General features: G+C 65.1%; 1 protein-coding gene across 1 annotated transcript; it reads left to right on the forward strand.

Moving 5' to 3' along the window:
- Positions 1–8,324: 8,324 nt before the first annotated feature.
- Positions 8,325–18,967, forward strand: TANGO2 (transport and golgi organization 2 homolog). Its single transcript, XM_068989601.1, has 9 exons — positions 8,325–8,410; positions 11,244–11,332; positions 14,338–14,457; positions 14,807–14,921; positions 15,400–15,470; positions 17,341–17,494; positions 17,787–17,891; positions 18,206–18,370; positions 18,607–18,967. Exons 1-8 carry the CDS (start codon positions 8,355–8,357, stop codon positions 18,324–18,326), a joined length of 831 nt encoding a protein of 276 aa, XP_068845702.1. The 5' UTR covers positions 8,325–8,354; the 3' UTR covers positions 18,327–18,370; positions 18,607–18,967.
- The last annotated feature ends 3,669 nt before the right edge of the window (positions 18,968–22,636 follow it).

The raw sequence follows: 22,636 nt of genomic DNA on the forward strand, positions 1-22,636 counted from the left end.
CGGATTCGGGGATCGAACCAGCATCTCTTGCATCTCCTGCGTTGGCAGGCGGATTCTGTACCACTGTGCCACCTGGGAAGAGCCATTATTAGCAACCTTGATATAATCGTCATCCTCGTCATAGTTTGCTGAGGGCCCATCTGGAGCAAGCCCTGGGCCTCTGAATCTCCACTCAGACCCCAGACACAGCCCAGAGGCCACTGTGGGCAGGGAGCCGCAGCGAACGCCTCTGTCCTCCGGTAAGGGACCTAGTCAGTGGCTTTTGCTCAGTTGCGATGGTGTGGAGATCAGCCCGGCAGCCCTGCATCCTGAGGTCGGCCCTGCCGAACAGCTTCGAGGCGGGTTAACGGCTGAGGTGACCGGTCCGACGTCTGTCCTGACCGTAGCAGGGATGTCCGCGGTCAGAGCTGCAATGGGGAAAGATGGCCAGTCCAGAGGCATGGACTGGGGAGGCGGGGAGGCAGCCCCCAGGTGCGCACCCTGCGGACCCTCCTGCAGGGCCCCGTGCAGCGCTGGCCAGGGACGTGTCCACGAGGGTAGGGCTGGGGGCCGGCACCTTCCTGCCCGCGGGGGTCACGAGGCGCCTCCGGGCGCTTGGCGCAGCCCCGGGGGCGGGGCGCGGGGAGTTGCAGCCCGGAGCGACGGCGTGGGCAGCCACTGGTGTCCGGGCTCGCGCCTTGCCGCCCCGCCCCCTGGCCTGGCTGCCCAATGGCGAGCGCGCGGACGGCCGGGGGCGGGGCCTGGGCGGTGGCGGCTGCGGCGCGCGGGCGCGGCACCCGGAAGTCGGCGGCCGCGGCGGAGGCGGTGAGTGCGAGCCGGGATGCGGGGCGCGGGGCTCGGAACTCGGACTCAGCAGTGGCCACCGCGCCCGTCCCGATTTCCCCTTCTCGAAGCGGTGATTGCCCGTCCAGCGCCTGATCTGGTCGGAGACCGAGCGGACCTCGGCCGACGGAGCGTCCCTCGCGTTCCTGAAACCACGTTTCCAGTGTCCCCGCCTGGACGGGGCGCGGGCCTCGCAGGCCCGGCGGGTGTCCCTGCCAGGGTGGGTGGGCTACGCGGCTGTGGGCCGGGGAGCCCTGAGTCACGCTGCTCCCTCCCTGCGCCCCGCTGCAGGGGATAGCTGATGCCTGTCCGGAGAGGCAGCCGGGGCCAGGTCATAAGCGCGCCTGGACACTGCTTTCCTGGGCTGGCTCGGTCGTCAGGACCTCCTCACGGGAGTTCAGGGCAAGGAGCTGGGCAGGGCTGCACCCTGGGTAAGGCCTTGTAGCCACTGGTTTTGAAGACACTCCTGCCCCAGCAGCTGCCCCGCGCGCCTCTGGGCCACAGATCTGCCGTGGGCCTTCTGCCCTTGGACAGCTCCTGAGGCCCAGCTGGCCTCTGCTGGGGCAGTCACGTGGTCAGCCAGGCCTGCCCTGCTGTCCTGCTGCGGGCCTGTCCACCCGTGTGTTGCTGTTTAGGTCTCGGTGGACAAGGGATGGAGCTGTGAGGGGTGCCTACAGCCGGGAGCCTGTGGGAACTGCTTTCTGCTGCCTGCTCCTTGTGCTCTGGGCAGCCTTTCAGGGCAAGTGTCTGAGGCCAGATGACAGCATTCACAGGGAAGAAAACTCAGGCTGAAGGCCAGTGGTGTCCCCAAGGTCACTCAGAGCCAGGCTGGCCTGTCCTCCTGAGCCCCTCTCCCAGAAGCCTTCCTGCCTTGGGTGGCCTGTCCGGTGGGGTGGGGGTGAGAGGGTGGGCGTTGGCAGGTGGACACAGCAGAGCCTCTGCTCCTGCTTCCTGGGGCCCAGGGCTCCTGGTGGGCAGAGCGTGCTGTCCTGGCGCCCCCGCCTGCTGGGACCCCTGACCACTGGCTGCAGAGGCGCGTGTGCCGCGGTGCTGCGGCTTCGTGTCACTGGTGTGTCGGCAGGATGCAGGCCCCTCGGACCAGGCCTCCAGCCGTCTGCTCTGGCCCACTGCCCTGTCCCTGAGCTGTCAGGACGGCCTTGTGCGCCCTTTGTGTGTGCGTTCCTGGGCGGTCACTTAGGTTGTGTTTCACCGTGGTACAGTCACGTGTGGCGTCCTGGGAACTTAGTCCTGTGTTGGCTGCGGCTCTAGAAGGCCCCTCTTGGCCGCTTGGTGCCCTGCGTGCTGCTTCTGAGGGTGTCTGTCTGTGGCCCCGGGCAGGGAGGCCACTGCAAGTGGGGCCACACTCGTCACTGACGCCCCGGGTGTGTGAGGACAGTTGGTTGGTCTGGACCTTGGGGTTTGGTGATGGGCTCTGAGAACAAGGTCGCCCCTGGGCCACTGACTTCCCTTTTCCGGGTATTGGTGCAGCTCTGTTCCCTCCTTCTTGACTTTCTTTCTGGGTTGCAGAGTGATGGATACCTGCTTCACAGTGAAGAGGCCCAGGCCCCACCACCTGGTGTGTCTGCCGGGTCCTCAAGACCATGCGCAGTAGAAGTCCTTGCTTCCACACTCCTTTCAGGGGCTGGTGGGAGTGCCCCCTTCCTCCCCTGTTGACCCCTTGAGCCGCAGGGCTAGCCCCTGGCTTGTGGGGAAGCCTGTTCCTGGGGGGGATGGGGACCAGAGTGCAGAGCGTGGTGCCTCCCCGTGTCCCTTGTTGGTGTTGCTCTTTTGAACCCTGAAGGGACAATGGCACTCGCCGTGAGGCTGCATGAATGCCCCTCAAACGGTTCTAAGATCTCAGGAAACATTGTCGTCCTAGAAAACGCGTCGTCGTGAAATGCTACTTATCAGCCAGAGCCACAGAGCTGGGCTGCAGAGTCCTGGGTGGGGAGGGGCGTGGTGGGCGGGGGCGGGGTGGGCAGCCGGCTGGTCTGAGTGATTAGTTTGGGCTGGCAGGGCTCGTGGCCCTGTGTGTTTATGTCCTGTGCTGGCAGCCGCCGCGGAGTCACGCGCCACTTGTCACTTGCGAGCAGCTCCTGCCTGGAGCTCCGAGCTCCGCCCCGCACAGTGGGCGGGATGCTGGGCGCCTCGGCTCCAGGCCAGACGGGCTGGCTGGCTGGCCTTGACCGCCTTTCGCCGAGAGTGTGCGGTGCCGAACAGAAGGAGTGGACCTGCCGACCCCAGGGCTCGGTCACCCCTGCCCAGAGCCCCACGAAGCAGCTGGAGGAGGCTGACTGCCAGGCCCTGGGTCCCTCCCCCGCACCACCACCCCCCCCCCCCCGCACCAACCCCGCCGCTTGCAGACCTGAGTCCCCCACTCCTGGCCCCTCTGGCCAGTGCGCCCCCTTGTGTCCGGGTATGCCCCCTTGTGCCCCCCTTGTGTCCGGCGTGCCCCCTTGTGTCCAGGTGTGCCTCCTTGTCCAGGTGTTTCCCCTTGTCCGAGTGTGCCCCCCTTGTGTCCAGGTGTGCCCCTTTGTGCCCCCGTTTTGTCCGGGTGTGCCCTCTTGTGCCCCCTTGTGTCCAGGTGTGCCTCTTGTCTGGGTGTTTCCCCTGTGTCCGGGTGTGCCCCCTTGTGCCCCCTTGTGTCCGGGTGTGCCCCCTTGTCCAGGTGTTTCCCCTTGTCCGAGTGCGCCCCCTTGTGTCCGGGTGTGCCCCCTTGTGCCCCCCTTGTGTCCGGCGTGCCCCCTTGTGTCTGGGTGTGCCCCCTTGTCCAGGTGTTTCCCCTTGTCCGAGTGTGCCCCCTTGTGTCCAGGTGTGCCCCTTTGTGCCCCCGTTTTGTCCGGCTGTGCCCCCTTGTGCCCCCTTGTGTCCAGGTGTGCCTCTTGTCTGGGTGTTTCCCCTGTGTCCGGGTGTGCCCCCTTGTGCCCCCTTGTGTCAGGGTGTGCCCGTTTTGTCCCGGTGTGCCCCCTTGTCCGAGTGTGCCCCCTTGTGTCTGGGTGTGCCCTCTTCTCTGGGTGTTTCCCCTTGTGTCTGGGTGTGCCCCCTTGTGCCCGGGCGTGCCCCCTTGTCCGGGCGTGCCCCCCTTGTGTCCGGGCGTGCCCCCTTGTGTCCGGGTGTGTCCCCCGTGTCCAGGTGTTTCCCCGTGTCCAGGTGTTTCCCCATGTCCGGGTGTGCCCCCTTATTCGGGTGTTCCCCCTTGACCCAGAGCCTCTTTGCCTCTTCAGCTGATAGTGCAGGCCCCCACCCCAGCCATCGGCCACCTGAGCACATAGGACCTTGTGCCAAACTCTTGGCTGCTGGCCGCTCCGAGCTGGGGCTGGATCTGGCCTCCCTAGTCTGCTGAGAACCCCTCTTCTTGCCTGCCCCCGGAACAGCTCAGAGCCTGTGGGGAAGAGAGTGGGGTCTGTCGTGGTCTTCTTGTGGGCAGCTTTCCGGGAGGGTGCTCCGGCTCCCCCAGGAAGGGCGCCCGTTCCAAGCGGCCAGCATGCGGATGGCGCAGAGCGAGCCCCGTGGCCACTGCCCAGATCAGGGTGTGGACCCGCCCCAGCACGAGACTGGGAACACCTGTGGGTCCCCGGACAGGCAGGCTGGCCTCCGGCTCTGGCAGCGGACTTCCTCGCCCGTGTGACTTCACGAACATGGGCGCCTGGTGTGCCCGATCCGTCAGTGCCAGGGGCTTCTGTGGAATGCTGAGCAGAAGACCCCTGCTCGAGACGGCTCAGCGTGTGCTGAAGCTCGGGGCCCAAAGGGTTGCATGGTGGGTGTCCGGGGAGGCCCGGTGGTACATATGGGATGCCTTCCCTTGGGGAGTGTGGGGGTCCCTGGCTCACGCCTCCACCCAGGCAGACACGTTCAAGAATGGAGCCCAAAGGCAGCCGTGCGTGGAGCTCAGGAGAAAGGGGTGTTGCTCTGGGACGAGGGGGCACGTCCCGTGCAGCTTGGATGGAGAAACATGCTCTGGGAGGACAGGCAGGTTCGCATGGGGGCAGCTTGGGCAGCGGGCAGGGCCCCGCCCTGGCCACCGCGCCAGGGGACAGCAGCCAGCAGATGCACGGAATACCTCCTGCCACGGGGGACGCGGACTGACGGCCAGCGGGTGGGAAGACGGGGTGGCGGGGTCCTGTGTGCGTGATGGCCCCGGTGTGCACCCGTACTTTATGCCAAGAAAGGTCTGGAAGCACACAACCAACCGGAAACTCCTGGGTGACCTGGGGAGGCCTCCCCATCCTCCCCCGGGTGTTCAGCCATCTCTCAGTCTCCAAGCTGTGGTCCTGGGCGACCTCCCCTCTTCAGCCCAGGCTGCTGTCTGGGGGCTTCCTTCCCCGGGGACCGCTCTGGGGCCTGGCTGCACCCCCAGCGGGATGCATGTGGCCTCAGCAATGACGCCACTGAGCACTTGATGTGGGAGGAGCCCGCCCAGGAAGGCACTGCTGCTGTCCTTGCCCCGCCTGCGGCCTTGGGGCCCTTGCTGCTCCAGGCCCACGTGTCCCCGAGCCCAGAGAGCTGAGTTCTGTGGCGGCCGCCCCATCAGCGGGGACCCTGCCCCCCGGCCTGGGTCCCCCAAGCCACCCTGCTTGCCACGGGCCAAGCCCCCTCGCCCACAGAGGGTAGGCAGCTGGTGTCCGACTGCGGCTGGCACCCCTGGCAGGGGGCTGTCAGCACCGTGGCCCCCCCCGCCCGCCGGGCTGGGCGGCTTCCTCCAGCGCCCGGTGCCCCCAGCTTCGCCCACCTCCATGCGTCCACTCCAGCCTGGGACCTTCCTGCCCACCCAGCCCTCGGGGCTGTGCAAGGACTGCAGAGTTCTGACTTCTCAGACTGCCCTGGGCCTGTGGGCACCCTGGGCCGCAGGTGGAGCTGGGCCAGGCGGGGTGGGGCCCCCCCCCCCCCACCGAGAGGGCCAGGAACAGCATCCCCAAGCGCCCCCGGTCCGGCGCCCTTCGGGATGACCTTGTCCTGACTCCCGCCTTGGTGTCGCTTGGCTAGGAGGAGCCCCGGCTCACCTGGAGCACCAGGACCTTGAGCCCTCAGCTCGCTGCCCGCCCCGACCTCACAAGTCTCAGGAAGCAAGCGGAGGGGAGCGCCTGGGTGCCCCGCCGCGGGACTGTGGGGGGACGCCAGTGCAGCGTTCAGGACTTGCCCTGGGCCGTCAGGGAGGACTCAAACCCCGGATCGGGTGTGGAGCCCCTCGCTGGGCCTGGGCGGGGCAGGCTGGGAGGAGGCCCTGGAGGAGGGCGCGGGGGCGGGGAGATGCAGGGCGGGGAGGGGCCGGGGTAGCAGGCCTGCTGACTGGGGGGGTGAGGGGTGGGGCGGGGAAGCGCGGGGGAGGGGCGGGGAGGGGCGGGGAGGGGCGGGGAGGGGCGGGGAGGGGCGGGGAGGGGCCGGGGCAGCAGGCCTGCTGAGTGGGGGGTGAGGGGCTGGAGAGAAAGGCAGTTCCTGATGGTCCCCTCCCCAGGGGCTGGCTTTCCTCTGGCCCCTCCTTCCCGATGACTGCGTCTGCACTGAGGCCGCAGCCCTGGGTCCGCGCCCACACCTGCCCGGAGACCCGCTGCGGCCTTCCTGGGACCGGGAGCCCTGCTCACCGCCACATCCTGGGGGCTGTTCTACCCGCGCCCCGGGCGGCTCGGACGTGGGGGCCCTGTAGCAGAGGGGCTCTGCGTCCGCCCCGTGCTCAGCAGTGGCTGGTGGGCCCCTGGGCCCCGGCACACAGCCTGGGCTGGGCGTGGCGGGCAAGGGCAGGCCAGGGGGTGCACATTCAACGTGGCGTGTTCTTGGCAAGGCGGCCCTCGGTCCTGGAGGGGCTCCTCCCACAGCCCGCGGCCAGCCTGGCTGCCGCAGGTGGCCCTGGCTGACCCGCCTGGGGCGTCCGTGTGTCTAGGGGTGAGAAGCCCCCGGGGGGGCGGGGGTCTGTGTCTTGGGTGCTGCATGCTGGTCATGGGGCAGGTGGGACGCCGGGGCCCTGAGGCACCCAGCGGCTGCCCGTCACCCTGCCCTGCCTCGTGGGTGATCTCGCTGACTGTCCCATGTTCCGTGTCTGACCTGCCCTTGCTGCGGGTCTCACCGTACCTTAGTTCCCCGACCAGGGATCAAGCCCGCGCCCCTGTGTTGGGTGTACAGGGAGGCCCCCGAGGCTGCTGCTTCTGGAGGGTCTTTCCGGCGCTGGGAGGCCCCCGGTGTCCTCTCTGCACAAGTGCTCCTGAGCCCCTTTCCTGCGCTCAGACGGGAGGGGTCGTGGGGTGCGGGGAACCCTGCCGCTTGTCGCTCGCGTTGCTCCGTTTCGTTATAGGGGTCTTTCCGCCGCGCTGCTCTCTGTCCTGGAAATCATTCCAGAGACTCTCGGAAGTCTGGGACAAAGACGGAAACTTGAGTGTGCCCCGTGCCCAGGGGCACTGCCAGTGCAGATGCCCCTCCGACCCAGTCCCTGGGCACCCCAGGTGGCCCTGGCTCTGCACATGGAGCTCCCTAGAGACCACCCCCCACTTCGGTGCACCTTCCCTGCCCAGCCCCCGTGTGGCCGTGCAGACACACTGGGTCCCGTTCCCACAAACCCCCGAGGCCGCCAGAGCCCAGGTTGCACCGTGGGCACTGTTCCCTGCTCTCTTCTCTGGGTTTCTCTGTCCTCTCAGATTTCAGCTAAATCCTGCATGACCTTGTCAGCTCTTGGCTTTGAGGATTTTCCATGTATTTTCAAGCGCTTTGAGTCACTTTTACCAAGGAGGTTGGTCCCAGTGGTCTGCCCACAGAATGGGGATTGCCAAGCGCTCCCGGGATGATGGGCACCAGTGCCCCTGATGGGCGGGGACCTGGCCCCTCCACACGACCCCCAGGCCTCTCTGTGTGGGTGCTGCGTGTGGTGCGGTGCCCTGGGCTCCTGCACACGGCACTGGTCACCACGGCCCCGCCTCCCCTGCACGGCCACGGTGGTTGGTGGGCTGGGCCGTCAACGCACCCGTGCCTGGACAAGCACGAGGCTGAGTCCTGGAGGTCCCGCCGGGCCTGTGGGCACCGCCGGGGGGAGTTCCGGGTGCACCCAGAGCCTGGCGACCACCCCGGCCAGACCCGGGAGCAGAGTGAGGGGAGGGGGCGCAGAAGGCCGCAAGCCGGGTGGCTGCCGCGTGGCTCTGCGTCGCGGTCATGGCCGTGATGCTGTCCGTGGGCTCCAGCCTCCCTCGGCATCTCTGTGCGGGGCGGCCAGGGCTCCCTCATTGCTTGCCTGCTTTGTAGGCGGGTCGGTGTGCTGGGAACGTCCTCCTGTGAGTCCTGAGACGGGAGATGCTGCGTTTCAGGCCCCAGACCAGGCAGTGATCGCCGGCCACCAGGGCCAGCGAGGTCGCCGGCCTCGGGGGTGTGTCTGGCCCCTGCGCCAGAGCACGTTTACGAAGACGGCAGCGCTGCAGCATGGGCCGCGCAGGCCCCCGTCCAGGGAGGGCAGGGGGCTGTGCTGGTGCGGGAGGCGGGCCTGCCGCCGCCGCTCACTCGGCCCCTCTCCTGCTCCTGCAGAGCCTGTGGCCCCGGAGCCAAGCCCCTCGGGACTCATGTGCATCATCTTTTTCAAGTTTGACCCTCGCCCTGCTTCCAGAAACGCGTACAGGTAACCCCCCGGGCTGCACCCGCTGTCCCACTTGGCCTCGGGAGCCCGCGTGGGCGCCGCGATGGGGGTGGGGCACAGGCCCAGTTCCCCCGACAGCAGCTGCTCAGGTGGGCCCCGCGTGGGGTTCCTCTGGGGGCGGGGACCCCGAGTCGATGTGCAGAGGTCCTCAGACTCAGATGCTGGAGATGGCCGCGTGGGCAGGACAGAGGGTGGAGTGGGCGTGCACACAGCCCGGTGCTCCCAGCTGGGGCCCGGTGGCAGCAGGACGGAGTGGCCGCATGGGAGGCTGGCCTGGGGCTGGAGCCCTGGGTGAGCAAGCGGCCTGCGTGTTGAGGGCCGCCTGTGCGGGCGTCGGGGGATCTGGGGGACCCACCGGAGCAGGCAGGAGGCTGAGGCCAGGGAAGGGCTGCCGGCTCTGGGGGGCACCCCTCCGTCCTCCAGGTCCGTGGTGGAGACCCCCCCCAGCACTGATACACACGGAGAGGGAGGCTGGGTTGTGACCCCCAACCAGACGAGTCACCTGTGCAGTTGCTGTGAAGTTGTTATTGTCCCAGGACCTGGGTCATTTCAGCTGTTTCTCGGATGCCTGACATGTGGCTGAGGTCACTTGCTCCAGGCCAGGGAGTGAGCGGTGCCCAGCGTCTCCTTCCTGCAGGGGAGTGGGCCGCAGGGCCTGGCTGAGGGCTGGGAGCTGGTCGTTGACAGCCCCCAGCAGAGCAGCTGGGAGTCGGGGTCCAGCCAGTGGACAGAGCCCCGGGGCTGTGATTATAGCAGGGAGCTCTAGTGTGGGATGGTTAGCCACTGTGGGGCCAGGGTGCCCAGGGGCAGAGCCCGCCCTCCACCCTGGGCTGAGCCCCAGCCCGGGCTGGCACACTGGGTGGCCAGAGCTCTCTGGGCACTTGCTGGAAGTCTGCCCGCTTGCACTGGCCACCGTCTGGGCCGTGCCCCGAGCCAGGGAGCGAAAACCACTCCCCAGCAGCATCCCTCCGGTGCCCTCTGCTGACAAAACTGGGCCCGCAGCCGCTGCGGAGCTCTGGGTAGGGTGGTGGTGGGCACTGGTGCTGCACTGCCAAGTTCTCCTATGATCCGGGCCCGCCGCACGAGAGTGCGTGTCCTGTGGGCTGCTGGGTGGAGCGCCCTTGGAGGTGTGGGGGGAGGGAGACAGGTGCCTGGTGGGGGAGCTGAGGTGCATGCGGGGTCCTGGGGTGTGAGTGGCTCAGCTGAGTAGCTCCAGGCTGAGGCCGCCTGGGCCCCTCGTCTGCGCCTTGTACTGCACCCCTGGTTGCCGCCCCACAGCTCTGTTTTGGGGCACCCACCTCTCCTCACGTCATCTCCCATTGCCATCACCCCTGGCGTGACCCCTCAGGTGCCCTCGGGTTTGGCCTGCCTCCCAGGCTGTGCACTCGGCCACGTGCGCTGGTGTCGGACCCTCCTGGGGCCGTCCTTGGCTCGACACGCCCGCCCCACCCCCCATGCCCTGCCTGGGTATGACCCCCCCTGGGAGGCCCCGGCCTCTCTACCCCCTGCCTTTTGTTGTCCAGCTCTTGGAACCTCCATATTTTGACAAATGATGGAAGCCTTGAATCAGGTGACCCCGAGTTCACAGGGGGTGTGTCCTGGGGGGGGGTCTGACCCTTGCTGCTCTTGGAGGGGCCCATGGCCAGAGCTTGTGGGCGGCCTCCGGGAGGAGAGTGGCCCTGGCCCACGACAGGGGAGACCAGGCGGCCCGGCCCTGTGGCTTCAGGGGACTGACCCCTGCAGCAGCGGCATCGCCCCCGGGGCCCTGAGCTGAGCACCTGGCTGAGACAACGGGTGGGTGTTGGGCTGCACAAGCCAGCGTTCCCCACAAGCCAGTGTTCATGGTGTCAGGCGTCCGTGTGAATGGTATGCTTGGAGAGTTCTGAGGATCTGACCACCGAGTGCGGGCTGGACCCTGGCCCCACGCCAGCCCATGCCGTGCTGCTGGGAGGGCCCCTCATCAGAGACAGACACTGGTCTCTGGGAGCCTTCAGGGCGGCCTGCCCACTTGATACCGCCTGTGTGTGTAGTTGCTCCTGTCGGTTTTTGGGGTATTTGGGCCCTGCCAAGCCTCACTCAGGACTTTAGCCCCCTGATCAGGGGTCCCACCACACCCCCCACAGCAGAGGCGCAGAGTTGGCACCGCTGGGCGGCCGGGGAGGTCCCGCTGGAGCTCGGGGTAGGTCTGAATGTTTAGACCTATCGGGGAGGTCGTGTCTGCAGAGACTTCCTAGATCGAAAGCCGAGAAACTGGAGGCAGAGGAGCAGCTTGTCGTTCTCCAGTCAGAAGTCACGTGGGACTCTCTTGGAACTGCGTGGCGTGTCGGGGTTTCCCAGATGAGTACTGGAGTGGGTTGCCATGCTCCTCTCCAGGGGCTCTTCCCGCGCAGTTATTTTAAATGGCAAAACCATTTTGTACCTCAAAACCAGTGCTCTGAAAACATCACCATGTTTTCTAGTTGCCAAATAAATACTTGTTTGATTGATAATGCTAAACAGGAAGGAAACACAGAGAAGTCCTCAGCTGCCCCCTCCCAGAGACGCCCCGAAGGGCAGGAGGGAGCAGCCCTGGGACACCCTCAGCGCTGCTGGGGCTTCGCGGGGCGTCCTCAGGGAAGGGGCCCACGGGCAGAGCAGGGGCCTGGTGAGCAGGGACCAGGGCTGGGCCGAGTCCGCTTTCTCCCTCGGGGGTGGGTGGGGGTGCATCCTGACTGCTGAGGCGCCGTCGTCTTGATAACGAGAGGAAAACCGCGACCGGCGGCCCATGCGGGACGCTCCAGTGCCCCCGAGCCCCTCCTCCTTGCTCTCTCCTCAGGCTCATCCTGGCCGCCAACAGGGACGAGTCCTACCACCGGCCGGCCAGGGCCGCGGGCTTCTGGGGGAGCAACAACGAGGTCCTCAGCGGTGAGTGTCCCTGCCCTCCGCGCGCCCGGGTGCCCTGGGGAGGCGCCGGAGGGTGGGGGCTGCACCCCGATCCACCCTCCGCTGGGGCTGGTCTTGCGCCTGGAGCACGTGCCTGTGTGTGCAGCTGCACGTGCTTCTGGTGCCCTCGCGCACCCCTGGCCCCAGGCAGGGCTGCCGGAGTTTGGGGGCCGATGGGGGGCCTGTGGAGCAGATGGGCCCCTTGCGAGCAGCACCTGGCACTGCGTAGTGCCTGGCACTGCGGGCAGGCCCACCCAGAGGGCATGTGCGCGTGCGCGGGCCGGGGCCCTCAGACATCCACAAAGGCTTCCCGTGTGCAGAGCCGGGCCGAGGAGGCTGGGCGCAGGAAGAAGGAGCAGGTCCTGCGGGAGGCGGGGAGAGCACTGGGGGCGGAGTGGGGTGGGCTGGCCCCTGCGCCCTGAGCTCTGGGCATGGCGGTCCTGTGTGGGGTCTTTGCCCGGGCTCGCCTGGCTTCCCAGAGGCCTGGGCGCCGCTGGAGGGGGACTGAGGGGAGCCCATGGGCGTGGCCAAGGACCGTCCTGGGCTCGCTGTTGCTGTCGTCACCAGCTCTCTGCGACCCCGTGGACTCCTGCACGCCAGGCCTCCCTGTCCATGACCAACTCCCAGAGCTTGCTCAGACTCATGTCCGTTGAATAGGTGATGCCCTCCAGCTCTGTCATCCTCTGTCGTCCCGTTCTCCTGCCTTCAGTCTTTCCCAGCATCAGGGTCTTTCTAAATGAGTCAGTTCTTTGCGTCAGGTGGCCAAAGTATTTGAGTTTCAGCTTCAACATCAGTCCTTCCAATGAATATTCAGGACTGATTTCTTTTAGGATGGACTGGTTGGATCTCCTTGCAGTCCAACGAACTCTCAAGAGTCTTCTCCAACACCACAGTTCAAAAGCATCAATTTTATGGTGCTCAGCCTTCTTTGTGGTCCAACTCTCACATCCATGCATGGCTACTGGGAAAACCACAGCTTTGACAATACAGACTTGTGTTGGCAAAGTGAAGTCTCTGCTTTTTAATATGCTGTCTAGGTTTGTCATAGGTTTTTTTGCATCTTACCCGAAGGCTTTGCCTATCGTGAGATTGCAAAGATACCTTCCTCTGTGTGGTTCTGGAAGCCTTCTGGTTTTGGTTATGCTCAGGTCTGTGGTTTCTATAAAGTGCCAGCCTGCCAGGTCTTTCATTTGATTGTGGTCGCTCGGTAGCTTGCGGAGAACCGTCACCCTTTTTGTTACAGTTTACTTACGGAGTTGGGTCAGTTTCTCCTGAGCACAGTGACTCCGGTTTACGTGTGCACGTATGTTCTTCTTCGTCATGTTTTCTGTCACGGTTTATCGCAAGACGTCGAGCATAGTCTTTTGTGCTGTGTTTTTGCGTCTTGTGTATCTGCACTATGTACACGAGTTTGCCTCTGCTGACCCCAAACTCCCTCTCCCTCCCCCTTGGCCACCACAGGTCTGCGCTCTGTGTCTGTGAGTCTGCTTGTTTCGGAGACACGTCTGTTTGTGACACGTTTTATTTTTAGAGGGTTTGTTTGGCTCTGCTGGGTCTTAGTCGTGGCATCGGGAAGCTTTAGTTGCCATATGCAGGTTCTAGCTCCCTGACCAGGGATCGAACCTGGTCCCTCTACACTGGGACCCGGAGTCTTGGGCACTGGGTCATGTTTTAGCTTCCGCGTGTAAGCCATACCGTGTGGTGTCTGTCTGTCTTTGTGTGACTCAGTTCACGCAACATGACAGTCTCTGCGTTCACCCATGTTGCTGCAAGGGGCACTATTTTGTTCTTCTTGCGGCTGGAGAGTATTCTGCTGTATAAATGCACTGCCCCTTCGTCCGTTCATCTGGGGACGAGCGTTCACTTTGCTTTCGCATTGTGACTGCTGTAAATAGTGCTGAGGTGAACACTGGGGTGCGTGGATCTTTCCTTGTTGTTTGTCCAGATACGCACCCCAGGAGTGGGCTTGCGGGACCGTGTGGAAGTTCTGTGTTAGTGTTCTGAAGAGCCTCCATACTGGTCTTCGTAGTGGCTGCACCAGCGTGCCCCCCCCCAGCGGTGTTGGAAGGCTGCCTTTTGTCCACGCTCTGGCAGGGCCCCTCTTGACCATGTGAGCGTCCGAGCGCCGAGCAGGGCTCTTCCTCCAGCCAGGCCTGCCTGACGTGCGTCCTCAGTAGCGTCTTTCCTGTCACGTTTTCCTATGTGTTTTGAAAACCGTCTGCTGCTGCTGTGACTGGCTGATTAAGGTTTCCTTTTCCAGCTCTCACTAGTGTGCGCTCATTAGTCATGGAAGGCTTTCCCTTTTCTTCGCAGATGCTCTTTGGATCTTCTTCACATACAGATACGGGCAGTTTTATTTCAGCCCTTTTTTCAGATCTCTCCCTCTGTTGTTTTCCGCCTTTGTAAGTTCCCTGGGGGAGGATGAGGCAGCCCACCCCAGTGTCCTGCCTGGTGAGTTCCACGGGCAGAAGAGCCGGGCAGGCTACAGCCCATGGGGTCGCAAAGAGTCGGACACGACTGAGCGATGTAGCCTGTACTCTAGCAACTTATTATTGTTGTAAGAGTAACGTGTTAATGACGTAGTTGTTTTCACCCCAGTCTTCAAGCAAAGTGACCCCGCCGGCCTAGGAAGTCACTGCTGGTGGCTGTGGCCACCTTGCCAGCCCACGGTGGGCCCGTGGTCGTGGAGGGCTGTAGCAGGAGGGCTCCTAGTGCAGCCTGGTCCTGCCCAGGGATGGCAGCCAGCGTCCCTGCACCTGACAGGGGCCCGGCGCGGTCTCCGCGGCAGAGCTGGTGCTGTGTGCGCCCCGGCCTGACGCCCACCCAGGTGCTGGCATGTGTGCGCGGGCCGGGGGTCCTGGGGACAGCAGGTGTTGTCCCGGATGGAGGTCCCCCCACAGATCAGTGGGCCTGCAGGCTGCCTCGTCCCATGGAGTTTGAGCCCCGGCCAGCCCCAGGGCTGCTGGTGACCCTGCTGTGTGTTGCAGGGCTGGACATGGAGGAAGGCAAGGAGGGCGGCACGTGGCTGGGCATCAGCACGCGGGGCAAGCTGGCCGCGCTCACCAACTACTTGCAGCCGCGGCTGAACCATGATGCCCGGGGCCGAGGTACAGGGCTGGGGGCTCGCGGACGCCTGCAGGGGCGGGAGGCGGGGCAAGGAGCAGGGCCCCTGCAGCCCCCTGGCTGGTGACGCCGGGAGCCTCCTTGGCCTGGCCGCGGCCTGGCCCCCGACCACTGTGTGGTCGCCCCCCACCCTGTGGACACACGCTGCCTGCGACGTCCCCTTGTGCTGGGCCTTCCCGTGGGGGCTCAGCAGGAGGATGTTCAGAGTCGGAAATCTCCACGCTCACCTCCTAGGCTGCCGGTTGGTGAAGGGGCGCAGGCCTGGGGGGCCGTTGTCTCCCGGGAGGGGCTCAGTCCTGCCGCCCTTCCGTGGGCGTGTGTCCCCTGCCACAGGTGAGCTCGTGGCCCAGTTCCTGACCTCGGACATGGACAGCTTGTCCTACCTGAAGAAGGTCTCGGCCGAGGGCCATCTGTACAATGGCTTCAACCTCATCGCGGGCGACCTGAGGTGGGTCTTCAGGCGGGGACGCCCCACCACCTTCCGGGGCCGGCCAAGGACAGCGAGGCGACACCAGGTCCTCTGAGGGCTCGGGAGCTGTCTGTTGGCCTGTCTGGAGCTGCCAAGGGGCCGTGATGCCAGCCAAGCCAGCCGTGGGCCCTGTGGGCGAGGGGCATTCCCTGCCCTGGGTGGAGTGGGCAGCGAGGGGCAGGGGTAGGGGCCTGTCCCCAAGGCGGGAGGAGCGGTTGACCCAGGGAGGCTGAGTCCCTGGAGCCCTGGGCGGCCGCCCTGGCTGTGAGGTTCAGGAGCGGGGCTGCTGGGCCCTGCAGGTGCCCTGGGAGCAAGGCGGTTGGGTTGTGGGCAGGCCTGTGTTGACGCGCAGAGAGGTGTTGGGCAGGTTGAGCACAGGTAGCTCATGACAGGGGCGCCTGTGCAGAAGGGTGTGGCCCCCGTGGCCCCAGCTGACCCTCTCTGCCTTTGGCTGCAGCGCAGAGAAGGGAGACGTCATTTGCTACTATGGAAACCGGGGGGAGCGGGAGCCTGTCGTCCTGGCGCCAGGTGAGGCCGCCCCGGCGGGTGGCGCAGGGTGGGACGCTCCCCTGGGGGCCCCTTGCCACTCTCCGGGCCCGGGGCTCTGCCAGTGCCTCTCCTGCGGCTGTTCGCAGCATTCGTGCCCCTGTGGCCGGTGGTGGCTGTGGCCTCACCTGGCGCACAGGCGGGCTGCTTCTGCCCGTGCAGAGCCCCTGGTGCTCCCAGTTCTGTGACCTCTGTGGCAGCGCCGGGACCCCCACGCTGCCCTCAGCCAAGCCCGGAGAGGCTGCTGTCTGTGAATCGCTGCTGGGACAAAATTCTTGTCACCTCTCCACTGCTGTGTCGCCCAGAGCCTACCCCCCGATCCCTGTCTCTTTCTGTTTCTTTAAAAAATTGTATCTATCTATTTGCTCATTTCTGGCTGTGCTGGGTCTCCCTTGCTGCTTGGGCTCGCCCTAGTTGTGGCGAGCGGGGCTGCTCCCTGCGGCGGCTTCCCTCGCGGAGCAGGGGCTCTAGGGCAGGCCCCGTGGTCGTGGCGCAGGGGCAGAGATGCTCCACAGCACGTGGGGTCTTCCCGGGTCAGGGATCGAGCCTGTTTCCTGTGCTGGCAGGTGGATTCTTTACCCCTGAGCCACCAGGGAAGCCCCCCGTGTTCCTTTAAAAGAGAGAAAGGAGCTGCCCCATCGAGCCGTGGCCACGCGGCATCCGGCCCACCCGCTGGGGCATGTCTTCAGTCGTTTTCACTGTCTCCAGAGTGGTGCAGCCGTCACCAAACTCCAGCTCCAGAAGGGACGCTCAGCCCCCGGGGCTGGCAGTTACCCCCAGCCCTGGAGACCACCGTCTGCTTTCTATCGCTGTGGGTTTGCCCACCCTGCACAGCTTACGTAGACAGGCGCAGACAGTACCAGCCTTTTGTGTCTGGCCTTTCCCTCTGAGGAACGCTCTCAAGGCTCATCCTTCTGTGGTGTCCGGGTTCCGTTCCTCTTTGTGACTGACAGTGTTCCGTCCTGTGGGTTTTCTGCCTCGTGTATCCCTTGCCCGCTGAAGGACACTTGGTTGTCCCTGCTATTGGCTGCTGTGAATGTTGATTCCACGTTTTAGCGTGGGTACCTTCATCTCTGTTGTGTGGGTACTTCGAGTGGAGTTGGCAGATTGTAAAGTACCTGGACATTTGATGAATTGCCAGGCTGTTTCCCAAAGTAGCTGCACCATGTTACATTGCCAGCAGCACCTTTACGAGTCTGGTCAGGGCTCGTCACTGGCTGACTTCTCATCGCAGCTGTCCCCGGCGTGATGTGGTCGCACTGTGGCCTTGGTTTGCGTTTCCCTGGTAGTTAATGACACTGAGCAACTTTTCACCTGCTTGTTGGTCATTCTTGGGTCTTATTCGGAGAAATGTCTACTCAAGTCGTCTCCCTATTTTTCAGTTGGGTCATTTTTCTGTTACTGAATTGCAAGAGTCATTTTATGTGTTCTGAATACAAGTCTCCCATCAGATACTTGATTTTTCTAATGTTTTCTTCCATTCTGTCTTCCTGCCTTCTTGTTGGTGTCTTCTGAGGCGCATCATTTTAAATTTTGATGATGTCCTGTTTACGTGTTGGCACCTGGGGCTTCCCAGGGTCGGACTCCCTGACCCCAGCTGACCCTGGTGGGCAGCCTCCTGGCCTGAGGCTGTGGGGTTCTCAGCCTGAACCTTCTCAGGTGTACCCCACCTTGGGCTCCCCCGACTTAGGGACAGACCTTACCCTGGTGTTGATTCCGATCACCCGAGCCCTCCCCACAGCCAGGCCTGAAAAGTTCCTGGAGACGGAGGCGTGCAGAGAAGGGGTGGGTGGGTGGAGGGTGGGTCTCAGTCCCCCACCCCCATGCTGGCAGAACGCCCGGCCTCCTGCAGGGACCTATGGGCTGAGTAACGCGCTGCTGGAGACGCCCTGGAGAAAGCTGTGCTTCGGGAAGCAGCTCTTCCTGGAGGCCGTGGAGCGGGGCCGGGAGCTCCCCAGGGAGGCACTGGTAGCCCAGCTCCTAGACGTGCTCAGCAACGACGAGGCGTGAGTGCCCCCTGCACACACACCGAGGCTCTGCGAGCCGGCCGCTTCTGCCCGTGGGGCCTGCGTGGTCGGGCCCCGGGCAGCCCTGGGGTCCCTGGCACAGGGACAGGCTGGCAGTCGCTGTCTCGTGGCCCATACGGAGGAGCCCCGAGTCGCAGGTTGAGTGGGGGTTCCGGGCCCTGACCTGGGACGTGCAGGGAGCAGCTCGCGTGGTTCCCCCACCCAGTCTGGTGGACTCCTGGGCACTGCAGGGCTCCGAGCTGGTAGCAAGAACACCGCCTCTGTCCTTCAGGCAGCTGCCAGACCCGGCCATCGAGGCCCAGGGCAGGGAGTACGTGCGGCCCATCCTCAGCAAGTACGCGGCCGTGTGCGTGCGCTGCCCGGACTACGGCACCAGGTAGGACTGGCAGGCACAGGTGCCGCCGCCGCCCCTGGGGGGCCCGCCTCCCCAGCCCCTCCCGCCGCCTCCCTGGCTGGGAGCCCTGGGTGTTCTGCCTCGTCAGCCCAGGGCCCACCTGCCGAGTGGTGGTGGGGTGATCCCGCTGGGCAGAAACCTGGGGGGCCCCCAGCTCAGTGCCCACCCCCACCCCCAGGCCCAGAGGCACTGGACCTGAGCACCCCGAGACCGGAGCCAGGCCGGGGCCCAGCGAGGCCCCTCCCACCTTGGATCTGCACCTTTCGGGGCTAAACATGGGCCCTGCACTCTTTCAGGACCAACACCGTCATCCTCGTGGATGCCGATGGGCACGTGACCTTCACGGAGCGCAGCATGCTGGGCTCGGACCCCACCCGCTGGGAGGCCGTTACCCATGAGTTCCGGCTGCAGAGCTAGCCCGCAGCCGCTGTGGCTGGGGCTCCCGGGAGGCCCTGCCACAGGTACTGCCCGTGACCCGGCCAGCGTCCCCCAGGGCAGAGCCCTCTGTGTGAGCCGTCTGCGTCCCTGGGTCTAGCTCGGGGTCCTGCCTTAGGCCCTGGAAATGACAGCTGCCTGCAGTCAGGGTGCCAGGCCTCCCCTGCCCGTGTGCAGAGCCCCATGTGACACACACTGCAGGCGTGCACACACTGCAGGCCATAGGCATGTGCACACGTGCTCAGATGCACACATGCTCCAGGCGTGCCACCCGCAAGAGCCGGCCCCGCGGCGAGTGCCTCTCACCCTCCTGCGCTTCGTCCTGTGAGTCTCGCCGCGATCCAGACACAAGAGTGGACGTCCGCTTCGGAGCAGCCCCTCCTGTCCTGGCCGTGGCCCTCGCTGCCCCCAGCCCTGCTCCTGAAAGGGGACAGGGCGTCTGGAGGGATGGAAGCCTCTCCCTAGAGAGACGCAGCCTGGGGCCGTCCATGAGGGGTGCCCGTGCGCACTGCGCTGCCCGGGGCTCCCGGGCTCCAGGCAGGCCTGTCTCAGGGAGGGCACACAGAGGCCCCTGCTGTTCTTCTCCTCCCGAGAAACTACACGGCGTAGGACTCTGTGCGTGAATGGGGGATGCTGACAATAAAACTGAGGCCGGTGCATTCCACACCTTGGCTGTGAGACAGGGTGCCTGTGTGGGCTGGGGCGCTACCCTTCTGGTCTGCAGACTCCAGTGCAGGTGGGCGCCCTGCACCCCGGGGGCCGTGGGCTCAGGCCTCCAGAGGCCCGTGGGTGCTTGGGGGGCTGTGCGCCAGCCAAGGGGGCAGTGGCGTCCGTCCTCTGCGCAGCCCTGGGCCCTGGTTTTGGACGAGCACCCTGGCGCTCCTCTCCCCAGCTGGGGCTGGGCACCCGGAGTCCTGCGTCCAGCATGGGCACCCAGCTTCCCTCCGCCTCGGCGGCCGACCCCTGACCTGGCTTCCTCAGCGTGCTGACGGCTCGGGTGGGCTGGGCACACCGTGGGCCCGCCCTGCCTCCCTGGCCCTCCTCTGTCCCCTCTTCACCCCTCACGGCCCAGCGGGAAGTGGCCCCATGTGAGGCAGCCTGTGCCGCTCCCTGCCCACCGCATCCTACGGAGCTGCCATTGGCCAAGCCCCCGGCTCCGGCACGGCCAGTGCCCTCTGCCTGCGTCACAGGCCCCCCGGCCAGCCATGCTGCCCTTGGGGGCGCCACTGGGCTGGTGCAGGGCCATCCGGAGAGGCTTTCAGATGTCTGCTGCCCACGCTCCCCATGTGCCCTTTGCCCTGCGCTCCTGGTAGCCCGGGCCCGAGGAAGCAGCTCCAGACTTGGTTCTGTGGATCTAGGCTGACCTGGGTGCCCCCTGGGAGATGGCGCTGGGCTCTGGCCCCTCAGGTGACCTCGTCAGGTATTTCCAGAGATAATCAGAAGAGAATTGGTAGGAGCGGTGTCCTTATAAAAAGGGCCACATGGGCACAGGGACAGGCAGGCACACAGACAGACACCTGCGAAGGCTGGGGCCAAGCTGCTTCCTGCCAAGGAGCCCCAGAAGCAGGGAGGTGGGCTTGCTGTCCCCTGGAGCCCTCAGAGGGAGCAGGGCCTGTGACGGATAACCCGACCTCAAGATGGCCAGCCTCGAACCAGAATAAGCCCCTCACTGGCATACTTTGTCTTGGCAGCCAAGCAAAATAAAAAATTGTGACCTAGTTTTACACACCAGGAAACAGGCCTGGGGAGATGCAGGGACATCCCTGCAGCCTGCAGGCCAGGAGGGGGCAGGTGAGGCCAGGTGGCCCTCGGGGTCCAGCCATGCTGGGCTCACTGGCTTGCCCCGGCGCTCACTGCTGCTTCTGCCCCAGGGCCTTTGCTCTGCCTGAAGGGCTCCCCCTCCCCCGCCCTGCCGGTCTCTGCTCAAGTCCTGACTGTCACCCTGTCTGAGGCAGCCTCCCTGTCTTGGTCTCTGCTGCACAACAGAAAGCCCTTATCTTGACAGGCAGGCTGTGCACTGAGTGTGGCTCCGATCGGAACAAGAGCGTGAAGACCTTTCATCTGTCCCACCCCTGTGTCCTGATGCCCCAGCCAGGTAGATAGGAGAGCCAAGGATGGCCGTGCTGGCCCTTTGCACGCCCTCTTGACTCAGGCCAGTGTCTGGAAGCGAGGTCTCTGTTGTTTGGAGGGTTCAGGACCCGGGTTAGCTGTCTCCTGGAAGGGCCTTTGACATGCCCAGAAGAGGCCTCTGTGCTTGCTGCCAGATGCATCTGAGCCCTGAGTCCCTGCTGGGGTCTCTCGTGCCCCTTCCCCGATGAGCTGCTTGTCCTCCAGCCCCAGGATGGCCGAGCGGAGGTGTGCAGGCACAGAGACACGTCTGTGAGCACACAGCCAGCTAGGGACCTCAGAGACCTCAGGTCTAGTCCTGTTGCAGAGACACCCCCCCACCCCCACCGGGTCTTTTGATCTCCTGTGCTGGCAGAGACCCCCTCAAGCGAGCCAGGCTGAGGTGGAAACCCAGAAGCCCAGAGGGAAAGGTTTCCTCCCCCAGCCTGTGCTGGAGTTCCAGCTTCCAGGCATTGATCTCTGTGACTCCTATGCTGGAGCCAGCTGAGGACAGCGGGGCAGCCCCGTGGTGAGGTCCTTGTCTGTCAGCTGCCTGGTGCCAGGCCAAGTGGGAAGGTGGCTGCAGTGTGCACGGCTGAGGTTTCAGGCTTGACTGGGTAGGTGGGGTCCCTACCTCACGAGGCAATGAAGTGTGGTGAGGCGGCTAGATGGAGGGTGGTGGGCTGGGGGTTCCCATGAGCTCTGAGTGCACTGGGCAAGGGCAGTAGCTGGCTGAGTCCAAGAGCCAGACCCTCACAGGGCTCAGTGCCCGCTGTGGGGTGCCTGGTGCCAACCCCATGGCACAGCTTGGCAAGCAGAGGGCAGGCAGGGAGGGAAGGCATAGGTGGGCCAATGGCTTAGTGACCTGCAGCACCCCTCCCCTGGCTCTTTTTAGGAAGTGATTTCAACTTGCTACAAACTTGAAAAATGGAACAAAGAATCCAGTATCCTTCACCAAGATCAAATCTCAACACCTTACCTAACCACAGTAAACATTTACAACCATGAAATTAGCATTGATACAATATTGTTAACTAATCTGCTGACCTTTGTCCCACTAATAACCCTTGCCTGACCCCCTCATCACACTTCGTTGTGGCTCCTCCAGCCCTAGAGGGCTCCCCAGTCTCTCTCTGACTTGAATGATCTTGACATTTTTTGAAAAGTACTGGCCATTTTGGGGGTAGAAGGACCCTCCTGTGGGTTTGCCGGGTCTTTGTGATTACACACGGGTTTTGCCTTTGCGGCTTTAGTATGTCCTTCTCGGGAGGCCCTCCGTATGTCCCTTTACTGGCGTTTTTCCCTCCTTTTTTTTTTTCCTTTTTTTTTTTTTTTTTAAATCGAGGCATCTTGAAGACACAAAGCAACACGTCTTTATCCGCTCTGATGGTGGACGTGTGCACCTTTGCTGGGGCGCCTGGCGGAGCGGTCTTCCCAATTGTCTCCTGCAAAGTCACCGCCTTGGCCTTGCAGCCAGGGAGTGTTGGGCGGGGGGGGGGGGGGGGGGGGGGGCTCTGTAACACCGTCAAACCGACGGGCCCCGCCCGGCCCTCGCTCCGCGCCGCCGGCTTTGGTTTGCAGCCGTCTCCGTGCCGGGGGAGCTCCCGCCTCGGCAGGGGCAGTCCTGGCTCCGCGCAGGACCAGCGAGCCGAGAAGGGCCGGACAGCAGCGCCCTCCTGTCTTTGCCCCCCTTATCCTTACGCTCACCGCTTTCACACGGAAAGCGTGGAGGTCGGCGTGCCTGCGGTCTCGCCCAGACCCGAGGTGCGCCCAGGGCGCCCGCGCCCCGCTCCCGGCATCCCCCGCGCGCCCCCGCTCCCGGCGTCCCCCGCGCGCCCTCGCTCCCGGCTTCCCCCGGGCTCCCCCCCGTTCCCGGCGCCCTCCGCGCGCCGAGCCCCGCCCCGGCGGCGACCGTTAGCGCGGCGGCGGCCTCAGCGCCCGGTCGCGCCCGCGCAGCCGCGCCGTTCATTGGGCCGCGCTCCGCGGCCGCGAGCGCCGCGCGCCGCCGATTGGCGGCCTCCGCAGCCCGCCCGGCGGCTCCCCCAATGCGGGCAGGCCGCGCGCAGGATTGGCTGCGCGCGCCAAGGCCCGCCCTCCGCTCGCCGCGCGCGGCAGGCGGGTCCCGCCGAGCGAAGAGCGCCCGCGCGGCCCCTCTGGAGGGCGGCGGTGGCGGCGGCGGCCGGGCC

This window comes from Capricornis sumatraensis, chromosome 17 (genome assembly GCF_032405125.1).
Source record: "Capricornis sumatraensis isolate serow.1 chromosome 17, serow.2, whole genome shotgun sequence".
Taxonomy (NCBI): Eukaryota; Metazoa; Chordata; class Mammalia; order Artiodactyla; family Bovidae; genus Capricornis; species Capricornis sumatraensis.

What these genes read in the sequence shown, in the direction of transcription:
- TANGO2 (XM_068989601.1), top strand. Translation starts at nt 8,355, where the DNA reads ATGTGCATCATCTTTTTCAAGTTTGACCCTCGCCCTGCTTCCAGAAAC. An exon ending in GCTTCCAGAAACGCGTACAG is followed by an intron (nt 8,411 to 11,243) that starts GTAACCCCCCGG and finishes CTCTCTCCTCAG; the next exon opens with GCTCATCCTGGCCGCCAACA. An exon ending in GCCTGTCGTCCTGGCGCCAG is followed by an intron (nt 15,471 to 17,340) that starts GTGAGGCCGCCC and finishes GGCCTCCTGCAG; the next exon opens with GGACCTATGGGCTGAGTAAC.